A 16,790-nucleotide genomic window follows, 5' to 3' on the forward strand; every position below is an offset into this window, starting at 1 on the left:
CTGTAGTCTATGTGTCTTCTCAGTTTCATCTTAGGATGGTGTGCTGGGAAGTTTTTAGAAGAAAAAGGTTCATTCAAGGTTCCTCAAAGCACCTTATATGGTTCCTCCATGGGTTCATACTGAAGAACCTCCAAAAGGCTATAATGTTATGGCTGACCAGTGTATGTTACGCCCATGTACAATGAATAGTCCTCTAACTACAATACAATCTACAGAATATAAAGGTGTACTATAAGGATGATCTTTTTCCCTGATTGTTGGACCAAAAACAGTCATAATTCATGTTTACATGTCCACTGTCCAGACTCCTTTGATATCTTAGAAAATCAGGCTGTTTTTTTTCCTCATGTACAGATAATCTCTTTTCTGATTGGTGGATTTGTTCTCATTTAAAAAAGCACAAATGGCACACGCCTTTTAGCTTCAGTGTGAATAAGTGAGGCTAAACTGCTGAAAGCAGAGAAGGCCCAGTTGATATTTTTGAGATTGATTAATCTTTCAGTGAGCAAACAGGCTGACAGACATGCACAAGATAAATCTTTAAAACTGAAATTTCATTCAGAACAGTAGGCCATGCTATCATGTTTAAACCAAGCAGATTCACACCAGTGGGTGGATATTAGAATCAGCTTCTCAGCATGAGACTAATGCCTGCTGCAGCTGGAGAAGGATTCATCCTCATGTTCCGGCCCTTCCAAAGTCTATCATGGAACACACACACACACACACACACACACACACACACATTAGAGTTGCACAATTTAATCGTTGGTAACAGCATTTACAGGCCACTATGTGGTGCCAGTGATTAGGCAAGCTGTGTTAATAACAACACTTACACAATATTCAGATTCAGATTGGTCGGGGCATTCACTGCACCCGGAAGAACTCTAGAAGAGTAAAGCTGTCTGTAAATGAGAATGCTTGGTGGTCTTGCAGGATTTGCTTTTAGGACAAACATGTTCATTGTGGCCTTTCAGGATTACCTGAATGCAGGGTGCAGACTATTTACCTATTTAAGCTAATGTAGAAGCGCTAATGAACAGAAGGTCTACACATACACACATATACATGAATAGATACATCAGCTTTCTCTGTGGAGATTACAGTGATAATGACTTCTTGGCATATTCCTCTCTCTCTCTCTACCTCTCTCATACACACAGAGGGAAGCGGGTTCTCTGCTTGTTATTGTCTAGACAGCACCCTCAGGCCAAATGTTGTCTTTCTGGTGTTCTTAGACTTTAAGACGAATGCACTGTATCCCCTGACACACCGTTCATGCCAAAATTTGAGTGAGAAAATGACAGATTCAGGAGGCTGGCTCCTCACTGTCTGACAGGCTTTATATACATATAATAACAGCATTGCTAGCAAAATGTGCATTCAAATTTTTAACCCTGTTTTGTTGAGCTCATGGTTTAACCCTGATTTGTTTTTGTATAGATTGGATACAGGGTGTCTTTCTGCTTCTTGATGTTTTTTATTCTAAGGCCTGCATTCATTTTTTTTGTGTCGGTGCTGAATATAGACACAAACTACAATGAAAGAAAAAGTGGCATTTATAATGTATTTATTTTTAAATGTACGTAGACTGAATATTAAGCAAAACTTCATAGACATAGTAATGATATATTTACATGGATTGGTAAAAAAAAAGGGCAATTTATATTATGCCCCGCCCCCCCATAGAGAATTGCTGGTTCAAATGCTGCTTGCCATTAACAGGCAATTGGCCTTGCTTTCTCCCGGTGGGTAGATGGCTCGCACTTTCTCCCCACATCACTTCAGTGTAATGTTGGCCGGCCAAGGCGTCTGCCAGCCGATGCATCAGAGCTGGGTATCTGGCGCCTTCCTCTAGGTGCGTTGATTGCCTGGTGATGTTCAAAAAGAGGCAGTAGCTGGTTGCGCATGTGTCGAAGAAGGCCTGTGTCAGCCTTCATCCTCCCATTATATATCAAGAAATAAAATAAATAAATAAATGGTTTCTACAGTCTTGTTGAGCGTGTTTAAAAAAAAAAGGAAAATTCAATACTGCAAATAACAACATAACTATAAACAACAACTCTTTTATATACGTCTCACTATTTGATGATAAATGATGATTTTTGTAATGCTTTAGCTACAATGAAGGGCACACTCTCCTGACCCCGCAATCTCACATGAAACCTTCCCTAGATTGGCATTCTGGTTATGGCACTGTATAAAAACCAAGCAAAATATGTCAGGTATTATTATAATAATCACAGTAAATAATTTGTCTGTATCAGTCATAAGGCTAACAGTAGGTAACAGTATAATTTCAAGATTATCATAAACAGCATAGTGTTTTACAATGGCATTGAACATGGCAATCAGTCAAACAGCTGTGTGTTGCGTATAAACACGTCTGTACAAATCCTGCACCATACTCAACACTGGGTAATCAAAAGTACTGTTATGAGGTCAGCACAACATACCTCTGATATCTGATTCTCTCTTTGTGTCTGTTTGCAGGAGTATTTGCCAAATGCCGCTACGTCTATTACGGCAAGCACTCAGAGGGCAATCGCTTCATCCGCAATGACCAGCTCTGACAGACAGACGGACGGACAGTCCAGCGGACGAGGGCTCTATAAAGATATCCTCCGTCGTGTCTTTATAAATATACATATCGCCACATGCATTTTAAGCAGCCAAACACAGCCCTCTAGTGCCTTCTGCTGAGTGTGCCATCGCTGCCACCTCACATCGCTCTCACGCTGGCTGAGCACTGCCATTCACACTGACATGATTGCCTTTAAGCAGCACTACCCCTCTACACACATACACACACTTACATACGCTTACACACACCCCACACAAACACACACACACACCACGCCAAGTGCCTGTGCTGACAGCCTCTGCTCCATGATGGATTGCCTGCTCCAGCCGCCGCTCTCCACGGGTCAAAGGTCACACCTGAGGCTGCAGTGGGCCCACACGGACACCCAGGATGAGCCGCCCTCAAAGTCAAAGCTAAAGTTAAACACACAGAGAGACACTGTTCATTCCAGCTATTTGCTCTGCTCACTTTGTACCCAGAACACCAGTGGACCGGCGACAGGACATTGTTCAGAGCTATGTCCCGTCGCTGACATAGCAAAACCTTGGACCTCCAAAACAGGAACTTCACTTTAATGTGTAGAAATGTAACAAGAGTTTATTATAAGTAATTTTAGACATGTTTGTGTTGGTCCACTTCTCATGGTTCTCATGGAAAGGTTCTCACGGTGCAAAGGGCAGCTGGTATTTTCAAACAGTGTAAAAATGAAGTCAAGGAGTGTTCAGATGACGCCCTTTTAGGTCCCATCAAACTTTCTTTATTTCATTGATGTTATCATTGATTCTCACATTCCAAAATCAATGAAGTTGGATCCCAGAGCTGTACACAACTCCTTGACACAAACAATGTCATCGATTTTATATCACTGTCCACTGAAAAGCATGTATCTCCAACATGGAAATACATAGCATTTACAGGAAAATGCTTAAATGTTCTTTGAACTTTAAATGGAAGTTAATGGAAAATAAAAGTTTATTCCAAGTGCATTCATTCCATAGAGCATTCATATTGGTCTATTCATCCAGAATTATTTACAAAGGGCAGCTACAGGGTACAAAGGACGTATATATAAAACTGACAAAAACAGAGATACATTTTTCAATGGACAGCAGCGAGATATACATACAGTGTAGAAAGATTTTATTCAAAGTCATTTTGGAGAATTCCTTTTCCATCATGAATTTAATGAATTTGTAACACAAAAGGTTTGTGCATGACAGTGATGATTACTCTGCCTTAAAAAAGGCATCATCTGAACATCTGTTGTAATCTGTTGTGTGTAACTGCAATTATATACTGTCCTACTTTCATGATTTCCTTTTTTTAAGTCAAGCCTTTAACTCAGGAAACTTCAGTTGTTTGCCAGTGTTGTGATGATGTCTTGCAGTGCTTTTCACCACTCATTTTGCAACCACTATTGATTTCAATAGCAAATTTATTTAGAATGCCTGCAATTCATGTGAGAAGGAGGATGAATTTCTTCAGACAAAAGGCACTCGATGAACACTTTATTTCTTTTAAGTATTTTTTACTTTTTTATTTGGCGAGTGAGGGGCATTTTTCAGCCCCCTCACACTGTGGCCTTATGCATGCTTTTGTGTATGTGTGGTGATATTAAGCCCATGTGTGTGTGTATATGCTGTGTGAAGCTGGTGTGTTGCGGGGGCAGATGTTGCCGTGCAGGAGCCTGGAGGAGCAGGGAAAGTGGGAGGTAATGAGCTTTGCTCTTGTTGCTTGGGTTCAGGAGAGGAGAGGAGAGAGAGAGAGAGAGAGAGAGAGAGAGAGAGAGAGGGAAGGAAGGACTGAGAGGAGGGGGAGAGAAGTCAACAACTTTCTCCATTCCACTTCTGATTGCCTCCTCATGTGGGTTTTGGACCTCTTCACACCATTTTAATGACTTGCTCTCTAACTTTTGTTTATGGAAAGGAAAAATAAAAAAAATCTATAACAGCTTTTACTGTGTATCTGAAGCGATGGCCAAAACATTTTGGGGAAGGTTTCACACATCAAGTACATTAGCTACAGTACTCTTGAAAAATGTTTTAATGTTTTATATTTAGCCAAGATTTTCTTTGTGCTTTAATTTGAATGCTTTATTGTTTTCCTTTTCAAATATTGTATTTCAGATTGAATTGCTGAACTCATTGCACCAAAGCAAGATGTAATGGTGAATTACACAAGGGTAACCAAAGATCTACCACAAGTTAAATGTATTATGTTGTCTTAAAATAGACTAAATTACACCCATGTCATTGATTTATCCATTCCAAGGCACTCCATGATTTATCCATTCCAAGGTTTTTTATTAGGGTAGGCCTGTTTTTTTCTTTCTACTGAAATGTGCATTTCTATATATTTTAGATTGCTTTACAGTCACAGAACTGCTGATTAACAGAGTATTGAATACTCTTACTTTAATTAACTTACTTAAACAAGTCTTTATAACTGATTTGTACTGGCAGTGATTAAAATATGCTTGATGGGAATATTTGAATGTCCTCAAGTTCTTGCTGTGGTTTGATTGACTTGCGATTCTTTAGGAAAAGATTCAGTGGATTTAAAAAAACAACTTTTCGCCATTATCTGATTCAGTTCTTAGATTCATACAGTTCTGAGCTGTTTTAGAATTTCACTCATAAAACAAATGTGACTGGAAGAGCTATTTACACTGTAAAGCAGAATATACTATTAACAGTATTAAGCATCTAATTTAATTAACACATTTTACCATTAGCACATATTATAGGCATGGCCAAAACTACTGGCACCCCTGCACTTCTTTCAGAAAATGTACGGCACAAAAAACAAAAGTCATTCCAAGCAAAACTCCAGAAATGGTCCTGTTTAATTAGATGGTAAGAAATAGTTGGATTTCAATCTTTCATTTGTATTTGTGGCAGTAGCAGGTGCTGACCATTTAGAAATCACTGGTTCAACCAGTTTAAATGGAAAATAATTTACCCAGTTGACCCAGTCTGTGTCTGTGCACCACTCTGAGCATGGAGTTAAGAAGAGCAAAGAATTGTCCAAGGATGTGGAAAGCAAAATTGTGTAAAACTATGGACAATCGTCATGTTTCTGTGTCCACTGTGGGCAACATCATTATGACATGTACAGCCCACAGCACTGTAGCTAAACTCCCTGTACGTGGACGGAAGAGGCAAATTGATGGAAGATTGCAACAAAGGATTGTTGACAAAGTTGATTTTGATTTTTTCACCTTCAGATCAATGAATCTCGGTACAGCAGTGTATCTCACCTCTGGTATCTCTGATGCTTTGATTGCGTACAGTTGTCTTGGCCCTGCTCTGGAACCTCAGTGTCCCTATGTGTCTGAATGAAGACGAGTGTGATTGTTCTTTCTTCTGCTGTGTGGTTCTGACGAGCTCTGTGCCTCAGTCTGTTTAATTAGCGTGTGTTTAGTGCTCTCCTGAGTGCGTTTTGCTGCTGAAGCAGGGCTAAGGGAGATGATGCGGATGCAGAGGCTGAGCTCGGAGCGTCGGTCTGCAGTGCATGCTCTGAGGGAAAGGTCACACATAGCCCAGTGAAATGTTTCTGTGTTCTGGCTGCACGGCTCTGTCTGTGGGTCAGAGGCTGTGTGTATGCGCGCCCAGCCCCACGCATATGTGTGTGCATCTGCACAATATGTGTATGTCACCAAGCTTGTGTGTTTCTAGATGAGGTTGATGTAAGGGTATATGTGTGTGTGTGTTTGTGTGTGTGCAATATGTGCATAATGCTGAGCTTGTGTGTTTTATACATGATGTTTGTGTGTGTGTGTGTGTGTGTGTGTATGTGTGTGCGCAATATGTATATATTGCTGAGCTTGTGTGTTTCTATAGGATGCTTATGTGGGTGTTTGTGTGCAATATCTTTAGAGTGTTTACAGAACGGTGGTCGGAGAATTAACAGGCTTCGAGGGTTCCACTCAGAGGACTAACCGCAGACAAAGGCACTGCCACTTTGACCCAAGGATCATTGATTTAAATCCCGGGTCATGCTGTCTGCCATCAGCAGCCGGAGCCTGAGAGAGCCCAATTGACCTTGCTTTCTCCAGGTGAATAAATGGCTCTCTATCTCTCTCCCCACATAAAGTCACTGTAATCTGAGCGTGTTTAAAAAGAGGCAGAGCCGATTGCACATGTATCAGATGAGGCATGTGTCAATCCTCACCCCCCAGTGTCTGCAGCGTTACATGTGATAGGAGGAGCACTAATGAAAGGGTTGGAAAGAGAGACAAATCTGAGTGACTTGTAGAATCCAGATTTCTTGTTTTCTGACCGGGGTAGCCCACAGAAAATGGACTGGGTTGAATTTCTGTCATGAGGAGAGGGGGAGTATGGGTAAAAACAAAACCATTTCCTTTCCAGTCAGAATGCACATTAAGTAAAGGTTATTCATTTTCAGCTTCAGAGAAATAAAAATGGAAACACGCATTCAACAGAAAGAGACACAAGAAGCCTAAACTACTAGATATAATAGCAGATGTTTTAATATTTAGTGTGTTTACATATTTAATATTTTGTTAATTAACAGTGCACATTCTTCTCAGAGACTCACTTCCAGTTACAGAACCTGCAGGGAGATTTTTCCACACCTCCAAAGTTCAGACAGCTGGAGCATTCTCTGCTGCTCCCCATTCAAATCATCCCAAACACATGCAGTGATTTTAAAGTACTTTTGTCTGCTAGATGTCTGCTAGAAGATCCCCAGTGTAAAGTCATATTCCCGCAGTTGGAAGGATGTACAGAAACTCCTGTGGATTATTTCAGATCTGAAGTAAGAGAGAAGCTACCCTTAAAGTAGACATGTTGGGAAAATCTCCAGTGCTTGTGAACATATATCTAGAGAATCTAAAGTGCCTACCAACCCACAAACTGTGAAATAAGACAACCCAGTCAGTTTTTTCTGTGGTCCTCTCTGGTCAGAAAACAGACATTTATTGTACACATAAAAAATAAATCTGGATTCTACAGGCTGTTTAAATTTTGCTCACTTTCCAGTGTCATGGGGGAGCTTGTTTGAATTAGATCTCCACCCATGGCTTAAAAAGTACCTAAGTAAAAATGGTGCCTCTTTTTTTTGTTGTTTTTTTGAAGTGTCAGACCTGTGTTGAAGTTCAGAGCTAAATTCAGGAACTGTTCTGTTGTTGGTCTAGCCTCAGAAGACAAAAACTGAGTGGATAAAGTTTGTATTAGATGGCACTGTTGCAGTTACACACTGCAGAAACCTGTATGTGTGTGTGCTGAACACTTGTGCCTGGCTGCTTTTCTAAGCTGGCTCAGCACAACACACGAATTTCCCCACTGCGGGACTAATAAAGGATTATCTTATCTTATCTTATCTTATGATGGGCAACAGAACTTTTCCTAAAAGGCAGCAAACAACTGCTCATTGCAAAACTGCCAAACTGGCAAAACCACAAGAGAACTGTAGGCTGATGACTGGTATGCTTGAATGTCTGATCAGCTGCGGTTAGCTTATTGCTGGGATAATAAGGGGGAGGTCTAGTCAGTATTGCTTTAATTAGCATTAGCTTTTTGTCTGTTGCTGAAGACACAGCAACCTGTTGCCTGGATGTTTTCGCTTTGCACCGACCTTATGGCGCTATAGTTTAACCATAACTTATATTCTCCTGTGGTTCAGTTCTGTTTACCACTATTAGCTTTATGCTAACATAACGGGCAAATCCCTATTACCAAGCTAAAAGAAATTAGCAGTTAGCTAATAAAAATAAATAAATCTGCTTTCAGAGAGATCTGTGTTAAGTAGGGTTGACTATGTTTTCAAAAAAGAGGACAATGGGGACACACAGACATCCATCATAATTAGGATGCTGTGGCTGGGGGGCTTTATATGACATTTCTAAATCATCTACTTTCATTTTAACTTATGTGTCTTTAAATAAAATAAGTAAAAAAGCAAAACCGTTTACACATTTTTAAAAATAAAAATATAAATACATCCATCAATAAAATGTAAGTCAGTAAAACTGATTAGTATTTCATTATATGTGCATTTAGACATTTGTTGTCAGTGGTTGGTCAGCTGTAGTAGGAAGCAGTTGGACTAATGGTTGACACAGCTGCAGGTACATGAAGACCAATGGTGGTGGTGAAAAGGCAGGACTTACACAGACATGTTTAAAGCTGTAAAAATCCACACACAGTGCTGGCACAAAATCAATTTGCAATCCCGAAAATTTTACACAGTTTAGGAATCCTGGCCGTACATCTTTTTACAACCCAAATAGAGGACGTGTCTGGGAAATAAAGGACGTATGGTCACTCTAGTGTTGAGCATCACTAGCTGGCTCATGTTTATGATGTAGTGACTGTACTGTAGTGACTGGTCTTTTAGCACAAACTACCTTAAAAAGTTGAAAAGAGTGGCAGCCATTGTTATCTTTTCCTCGCTGCTATACAAAGCCACACCCATATCCCACCCCTCTCCTGAGACAGCCAATAACTACAGTGGTCATTAATGTAAAATGCAAAATTGACATAAATTAGCTGTTTTGAGTAATTCATAGCAAAACTTTTATTTAAACAATTAACACTTTATATAAACCCTAAATTCAAGTGTTAATGGGTCTCTATTCTTCACAGTTCTCTTTCAAAGAACACAAGCAACTATAAATAGTTGGGAATAGAAAGCTTGAAGGTTTTTCCAGGTTTGGAAACTTTTCCTCCAGTATTTCAGTGTAAAATATCCTCTGTTTTACTGCACTACTTTCTGCAGCAGAAGCCAACTTATAATTATCCAATCTTCTCAGAAAGATCTCCTGAGAAGTGAATAACTTGTCTGATTTGACTGGAAATTAAATAAATGACTTTAGCACAGTTCTGTATGCGAATGAAGGAGTGTGTGTATGTCATTGAGCTTGTGTGTTTGTACATGTTGTTTATGTCAGTAAATGTGTGTGCCTGTCATATATGTATATTGCTGTGATTGTGGGTTTCTACAGGATGGGTATGTTTGTCTGTGTGTGTTTGTGTGTGTGTGTGTGTGTGTGCATGTGTCCTTGGTCCTGTGCGACTGTGCTTTGCGCACTGCTCCTGTCGTGCTGCTGGGTAGCATGGTCACTAGTGCGGGCGTTTCTAAATGACAAGGTTTATTTGTCCGTGTTGTGATATGTTCACAGGAAAGTGCCAGTGACAGCCAGAGGAGGCAGGAAGAGGGAGCCACAACAAGTCCAACCCCCCCCCCTGCACACATACACATACACACACACTGCACAAAATGTCATCTCTTCCCTGGCTGGCTCACCCAGCCATCCCCCATGAAAAGAACAGACATTTAAAACTTTGTGACATGTGTCAGAGACGCTGCCATTGAGCCAGTGCCGCTGATGTAGGCCGAATTGACAGCGGCGGAGCCGGCGGAGCTGGCTAGGGGACATACCGAGTTTGGTGAGTGTCACTTCCCATCCTCGTCACGGCCTCATCTCCAACAGCTCCGCAAATATAAACAGCATTAGGAGGGAGGTGCGAGTGTAGAGGCTAGACATATGCTGCCACGCATGTGTGCTGTATGTGAGTGAGGCAGTGCAGGAGAGTGTGTGTGTGGGTGTGGGTGTGCACATCATAGAGCCGGGCACATGATGGGGACTAATTAAGGACAGAGGAACAGAGCAACCGGTAGGCACGGGCTGTGACCTGAGGCAGCAGCATGTGTATGCGCAGCTCCTGGTAAAGTTCCTCACTGGAGTAGCGTAGCAGCGGCAGTGACGAGCTTCAGCCCTTCAACAGCAGCAACTCGAGACAGAGAGAGAGACAGGCAGAGGAAGAAGAGAGAGGGATGGGACCTGTATACAATAACATCACAAGCTGGATGGAGAGAAATCACTTATATGTTCTACTCCTGCTGTTGTGCACATGCCTACATTGTCAAATAGGGCATCCAGAGCTTACTCCAGAAAATGCAGTGAAGCACCCAACCCCTTATGCTCCAGGCTTATTATACATGTATGTATCTTAAGAGATAGTACTCAGTATCTACTATAAATTATTAGGTACCTGCTATGACATAAAAATAATTACATATATTATATAGACATGTATCTTTAAAATAGTAATTTTACAGGAGAGGGCAAAAAACCTAAGGTATGGAGGGTAGGTCAGTGTAAAGTGTTTTAATTGGTCCATTTATCATAAAATCTTTATTCAATGTAATGCTAACATAATGGGGGCTTAACACCAGGACAGCTCACAGACAGTTCATTTTTCTGGCAGGAGCTGTTTTGGTGGTTGCTTGATCAGTGTTCCGGTTTGGTTTGGGTGAAAATGTCCTTTGTCATTGTCAGTGCTATACAGAGTCTGCATCTGCCAGTGATGGTAAATTGTGCAGTCTGTTAATAAATGCATGACTGTAAGCATGGCAGGTGTCACAGTATGGGGAATTCTCGCCCCTTAATAGAGAGGAGTGTGCTAACTTCATATGTCCGATCCCATCTATTTTTGAAGTAACTATCATTCTACTGCTTATACTGGGGTTTGGCAGTTTATTAGTAGTTTGTCTGTTCCACATGGTTTGCCATCTGTTCATAACATTGGAGGGCAGAATTTGTGTGGTAGCCAGTGGCACAGGAAACACTGCACAAGTAGACGGATGAATGAATTTCACAAAATATTTGACACAGTTATCAAAGAAGGTGATGCTAAAAGGAGTGTGGCTTCTACAAGAGGACAATGATCCCAAACAACCCTCAAAACCCAGCATCAGCTTCAAGAAACAGATGCTGAAGCTTTTGGAACGGTCCCTTAACATAAATGTAATTAAAAATTTGTGGTTAGATTTTAGATCTAGAAATGTTTTACATGGAATAGTGGGTAAAAAGTTAATCAGGAGTAAAGTAACTGCATTAAAAGTGTTAATTCCTTTAAAAAAAATTCTACAGAAGTCATGTAGTAACTGAATAATACACCTTAGTCTGTAATAAGCCGTGGAGTGTTAAGGGGTTAAATGTTAAAATGTCATTTGTTTCCATTGTTTTAACTTCTTTTCACTTCAAAATTCATACAGGTACATTTCCAAACTCTCTTCACCCCGAACAATGAAACACACTGTATTTGTTTATTGTAATTTTCAGGTTGTTACAGTAAAGTGCAAATGTCTGAGATCAATAGTAAAATGTTTTTGTAATTTCTCATTACAAATACACAGATCAGCCATAATAAGCACTGCTGACAGGTGATGTGAAAAATATTGATTATCTTCATATACAGACATGCATTTGTCAATAGGTTAGCTATATTAGGCAGCACGTGAACAGTCAGTCCATGTAAGTGATTTGTTAAAAGCAGGAATACTGGGCAAGCATAAGAATCCAAGCCACTTTGACAAGAACCACATTGTGATGGCTGGACGACTGGGTCAGAGCATCTCTAAAACACAAAGCAGGTATTGTGGGGTTCTTCTTGCATGTAGTGGTCAGCACCTACCAAAAGTGCTTCAAAAAGGACAATCAATGAAAAGACAACAGGGTCATGGGCACCCAGGGCTCACTGATGTTATCTGTGGAGGCCTAAATTACAGGACCTGCTGCTAACATATTGGTGCCAGATATCACAGGACACCTACAGAGGTCTTGTTCGAGAAGGATCAGCTCTGTTGTGGCGACACAAAGGGAACCTACTCAATATAAGGCAGGTGGTATAATATGGCTAATCAGAGTATATGTTCACAGATAAATGATTTGAATGAAATGTTGAAATTTCAGGATTTATTAGTAGTTATATTCATCCCTATTTTGTTTGAATCATGAGTCAGGGCCAAAATTCTTCATAAATTTAAAAAATAAAAATTTGTTACAATTGGGCTCTTTTTGCATTCCATATATGGACTGTACAATGTGCTTGGATATGGGCCCTTTATACATTGAATAACAAGCCCTGGGCTCAAGGGGGTCATATTTCACTTCACACAACAGTTACCAAATATTTCATAATGCTTGGTTTATAAGTCTCAAGATGAACAACTGAATAACAGTTCTTAAACAAGGCTTCAACAGAATGTCTCCTAGAGGGGTTTTGCGGGAGAGCAGGCGGGTGCTGTTCATCTAGAAGGCAGCATATGATGATTGTATTCCCATCATGGCATTTTCAGGAGGCCCTTGCTCCAGTGCTGGCCTCTGTGTGTGTGTAGCGTAGACTGAGAGGAAGCCCAGGGCTGTGTGAGTGCAGCACAGCACAGCGCTCTCCTCAGCCCGCTCTGATCCCAACACCCAATGTGGCTGCCTGTCAGAGCAGCTCTGGGAAATCGCCCATAGTCATCAGTTATTAGGCTCCTCTCTCCGAGTGATTGACACCAGCGGATGCAAATCAGGCGCATGAGAAAGTGGCGAGGTGCTGTATGGGAGATTGACAGCTGTGCGCTGATAGCACGCTAACTGGATGAGGGAGAGGTGAGATGAGGGGCTGATCATTCTCTCCAGCGCAGAGCCTCATCCTTTACTGCAGACACGGCGAGACATTAGCCCAGGCAGACAGCCCAGGAAAGGGCAGGCAGAGAGAGAGAGAGAGAGAGAGAGAGAGAGAGAGAGAGAGAAAGAGAAAGAGAAAGAGAGAGAGCCTTATTTCCGGCATGGTTTCAGATGAGTAGCATTTGTCATTGAGGGGGAAGATGGTGTAATTAGCTTGTCAGTCTACTTTAGGCTGAGCTAGCTCTCGCCGGTAAGAAAGATGGACGAACTGCCACGGGAGTTGACAGGCAGTCGATAATGTGGCAATTAATGTCATAAATAATTCCGCTACCAATTATATCAGAATGGACTTTGTGCTTTAAAAAGAGAATAGTGTTCCCTTATCATTTCCTCTATCAGCAAGCTCTGCCATCATGTCTCACCTAATTATTTCCCTTAAAACACAGCAGCGCAATGTGGCCTTTCTTTTCCAACATCTTTCAGGGCACAGGCTAGAAAAACAAATGCTTGCAGCAAACATGCATGTATACACACACTTATAAAGGTGCCAAACAGAACCAAAAGGGTTTCCTTGGAATAAAATAACCAACCACTTTTAGTTCTCTACCAGAACCTTACAACCCATTCAGAAATCTGATACTGTCTATGGCCATATATGCACATTTGGATTGGGCATATATTTAAATTTAAATATATAAACGTGTATATATATATATATATATATATATATATATATATATATATATATATATATATATATATATATATATATATAGTCATATGTATGTATAATATGCATATGTAGTGCATGTATCATATATTGAACAGTACCTTATATAATATATTATATATAATATATGGATCATGGTAGGCAAATACATGCATGAGTATATATGCACTAAACACAACGAAATATACTTTGTAGTACACAAATGTAATATATGATAAGATATATATTACCACTGTCCATTTTGGCTGTGTTTCCCTTAATGTAAATATGACAGCTGTTCTTAACACTGTGTGAAAATGTCATGATGAAGAACCTATTTGGACCAATAGAAATGGTCCAAAATGACCTGGAATATATATATATTTTTTACATTGACTTTCACTGAAAGTCAAGACATTTTTTCTTTCATTTCTATCATATATATCGGAAATATCATATTGGCAGTCATTTATTGTTAAATATACACTATATATCCAAAGGTTTGTGACACAGATCTGCAAATACACACACACAATTTGTCTAGTCCCTGCAAATAGAATGCTAAATGCCAGGCGTGGGCAAAAAGGGTATAAAGCCCCCCAGTATTGAGCTGTGGAGCAGTGGAACTGTGTTCTCTGGAATGATGGTGCTCCATCTAATACTTTTGGCAGGAGCAGGTTCATGAGGAGGATCAGCTGGGGTGGTGATCATCCAGAATCTTGACCTTACTGACGCTCTTGTCGTTGAATGCAATCAAATCCTCACAGTAGAAAGCCTTCCCTGAACGGTAGAGACGCTAATGAGAGTTACTCCAAAAAAAACAGGATAGGCACCTTTGATTTTAAAAGAAACAATGATAGTGTCCCATAGTGTCTAAATACTTTTGTCTATATAGTGTACATTATACACATACGTTTGTATATGTTGATTTATGGCTAATTCGATTTCCATATAGGAAAAGATGTGTGTGGAAAGAATCTGTAGTTTCAACCACCATCTTATTTAAAGGTTCTGTACCAAGACCAGATTTTCCCCACAACCACACACCCAAGACTGGAGGCATTGTTTGAGAGTGCCCTGTATTTGGTGGGCTTTTAAAGCCTTTTTATAATGAAGAGACACCATTAGGAGGAACATGGTTATGAAATGTCATGGTCAGACCGCAGATAAGGCTGCAGACTAATATAATTTGAGAATATGGGCAGTATTGAATGAATCAATTTTGCTTGATATTTTAAAGGTTGCTAAAGCCTTACTAACAGGCACAGTATTGATTCAGCGCCCATCTTCCTCTGTGGGAAAATATTGTTTCTCATATACTTCACCTCTAAACTCAAGGCAATCCTCTCCCTGAATATGCGGTTTTCCACAAGATTTGAACATCCTGCCGGCTCAGAGACTAACAGACATGGCTTTTCTCCTGCAGAAAACAATGCTTTGCGGGCAGTGGCCATTTTTAGCTAAAGGCTTCCTCACATTTCTGTATCCTTAAATCAGACTGGGACTGACATAAAGACTGCATGGGCCTGACCTTCTTACCATTCTCCCACAATATGCAGTTAGCCTACCTTTTGCTTTGTTGCATAGATGATTGCAATATATCTTCGGTCAGGCTGGGATCATGTCCCTTTACACTATTAATGCTCCTGTGAACAGATAACAAATGGCTATGAATGTGTATTCCTCTCTATATTAGTGGCTGCGTGGTTATTAATTGTCTGCCTAAGTCGAATCGGATGGCCAGATGTCGTAAACGGCTTCTTGTCCGGTGTCGTTAAACTGCTCTTTGGAAATGGATGGCCAAATAAAATGAGCTCAGCTCATGCAAAGCATCAGTAATGTTGTGTAAAACACTGTTAAATGCATCAGATGTGTTTTCAGGTGGGGAAAAGATGGCGGCAGCTTTAATATATAGTCCAGCCTGTGATGGCTCAAGGTCACATCAGCTTCCTCTACATAATGCATGAATCCCCCCTTCCTCGCTCAGCCTCCAATCATCCAGACCAACCTTGGGATGAAAATTTTACTAAGTAAATCAGTGAACATGCTGGCATTTCTATTAACCTCCAATGTGCGACTGACAGAGAGATGAATTATGCTAAATAATAACACATCGCCGTAAATCAGCTTTACAACTTGAAGGTGAAGTGAAACTCAACCGGCCAGCACATGCTGAGCCATTATTTGGAATACAGTAAAAGGTGGTGTTTTCGTATTTGGGGGTGGAACTGCCATCACTTCAGCAGCCCTTTAGCATGTTTGAGGAGTGTCCTTCCAAAGTCCTGTATATCATTTCTAACAAATTAAGAAAATGGAAACATTTTTATGATCTAATAAAGTTAGTATTAATCATCAGCACTGATATTACCTGTATCTGTAAAGCCCACTTCCGTGCAACATATATCACAGGAAAAAATAAAATTCCAGACAATGGTAGCATCTTATTATTGAGTTTGCATGTGATGAGAACTTACATCTAAAATAAATACAAAATCTTTGATGGTGTAATGTGAATGGTAAAAACAGTTTGCTGGCAAAATTCATACATAAGAGAGCACAATCTGTCAAAGTGCATGTTCTTTATTCATAATCCTGCACAGGATTTAGATACTGTAACATATCACTACTGCAGAGATGCAGCAGTTTCTTCAACAGTTATCCTCTGATCAACATAACTCATACAGTCTTACTGCTTACAATACAAAACACATTTAAGTGGCTCTTTGTTTTAGTAAAGAACCAATGACTTTTAAAAGTGTAGGACATGTTTGAATGTGCTGTGTGCTTTGATGCACAACATTACTCTCACGTTTCTCAAAATAACATCCACAAAATCCACACAGTAACCTTAGATATCACTGAACTGCTTTTAGGCATTCAGTTCTATAGGGCTGTTTTAAACACAGGAACGGAGTCAATTCTATAACTTATAGAAACCCAGGCAAGCTCCTTAACACACTCACATTTCAAAAAGACACAAAATAAATAAATACATAAATAAATGACTGTAAAACAAACAAAACAAAAAAACAATGCTTTTTGATAAAGAACACTGATCTACGTGTTTAATG

General features: G+C 40.1%; 1 protein-coding gene across 1 annotated transcript in view; it reads left to right on the forward strand.

Annotated features, from left to right (window-relative positions):
* lrmda (leucine rich melanocyte differentiation associated) overlaps window positions 1–2,651 on the forward strand; it is a 283,091-nt gene extending 280,440 nt beyond the window's left edge. Inside the window, exon 7 of the mRNA XM_072676901.1 lies at window positions 2,497–2,651. Within this exon, the coding sequence (XP_072533002.1) occupies window positions 2,497–2,576 (80 nt within the window). The 3' untranslated portion in view covers window positions 2,577–2,651. The remainder of the gene's footprint in view (window positions 1–2,496) is intronic.
* Window positions 2,652–16,790: the final 14,139 nt, after the last annotated feature.

Source organism: Salminus brasiliensis, chromosome 4, assembly GCF_030463535.1.
Source record: "Salminus brasiliensis chromosome 4, fSalBra1.hap2, whole genome shotgun sequence".
Taxonomy (NCBI): Eukaryota; Metazoa; Chordata; class Actinopteri; order Characiformes; family Bryconidae; genus Salminus; species Salminus brasiliensis.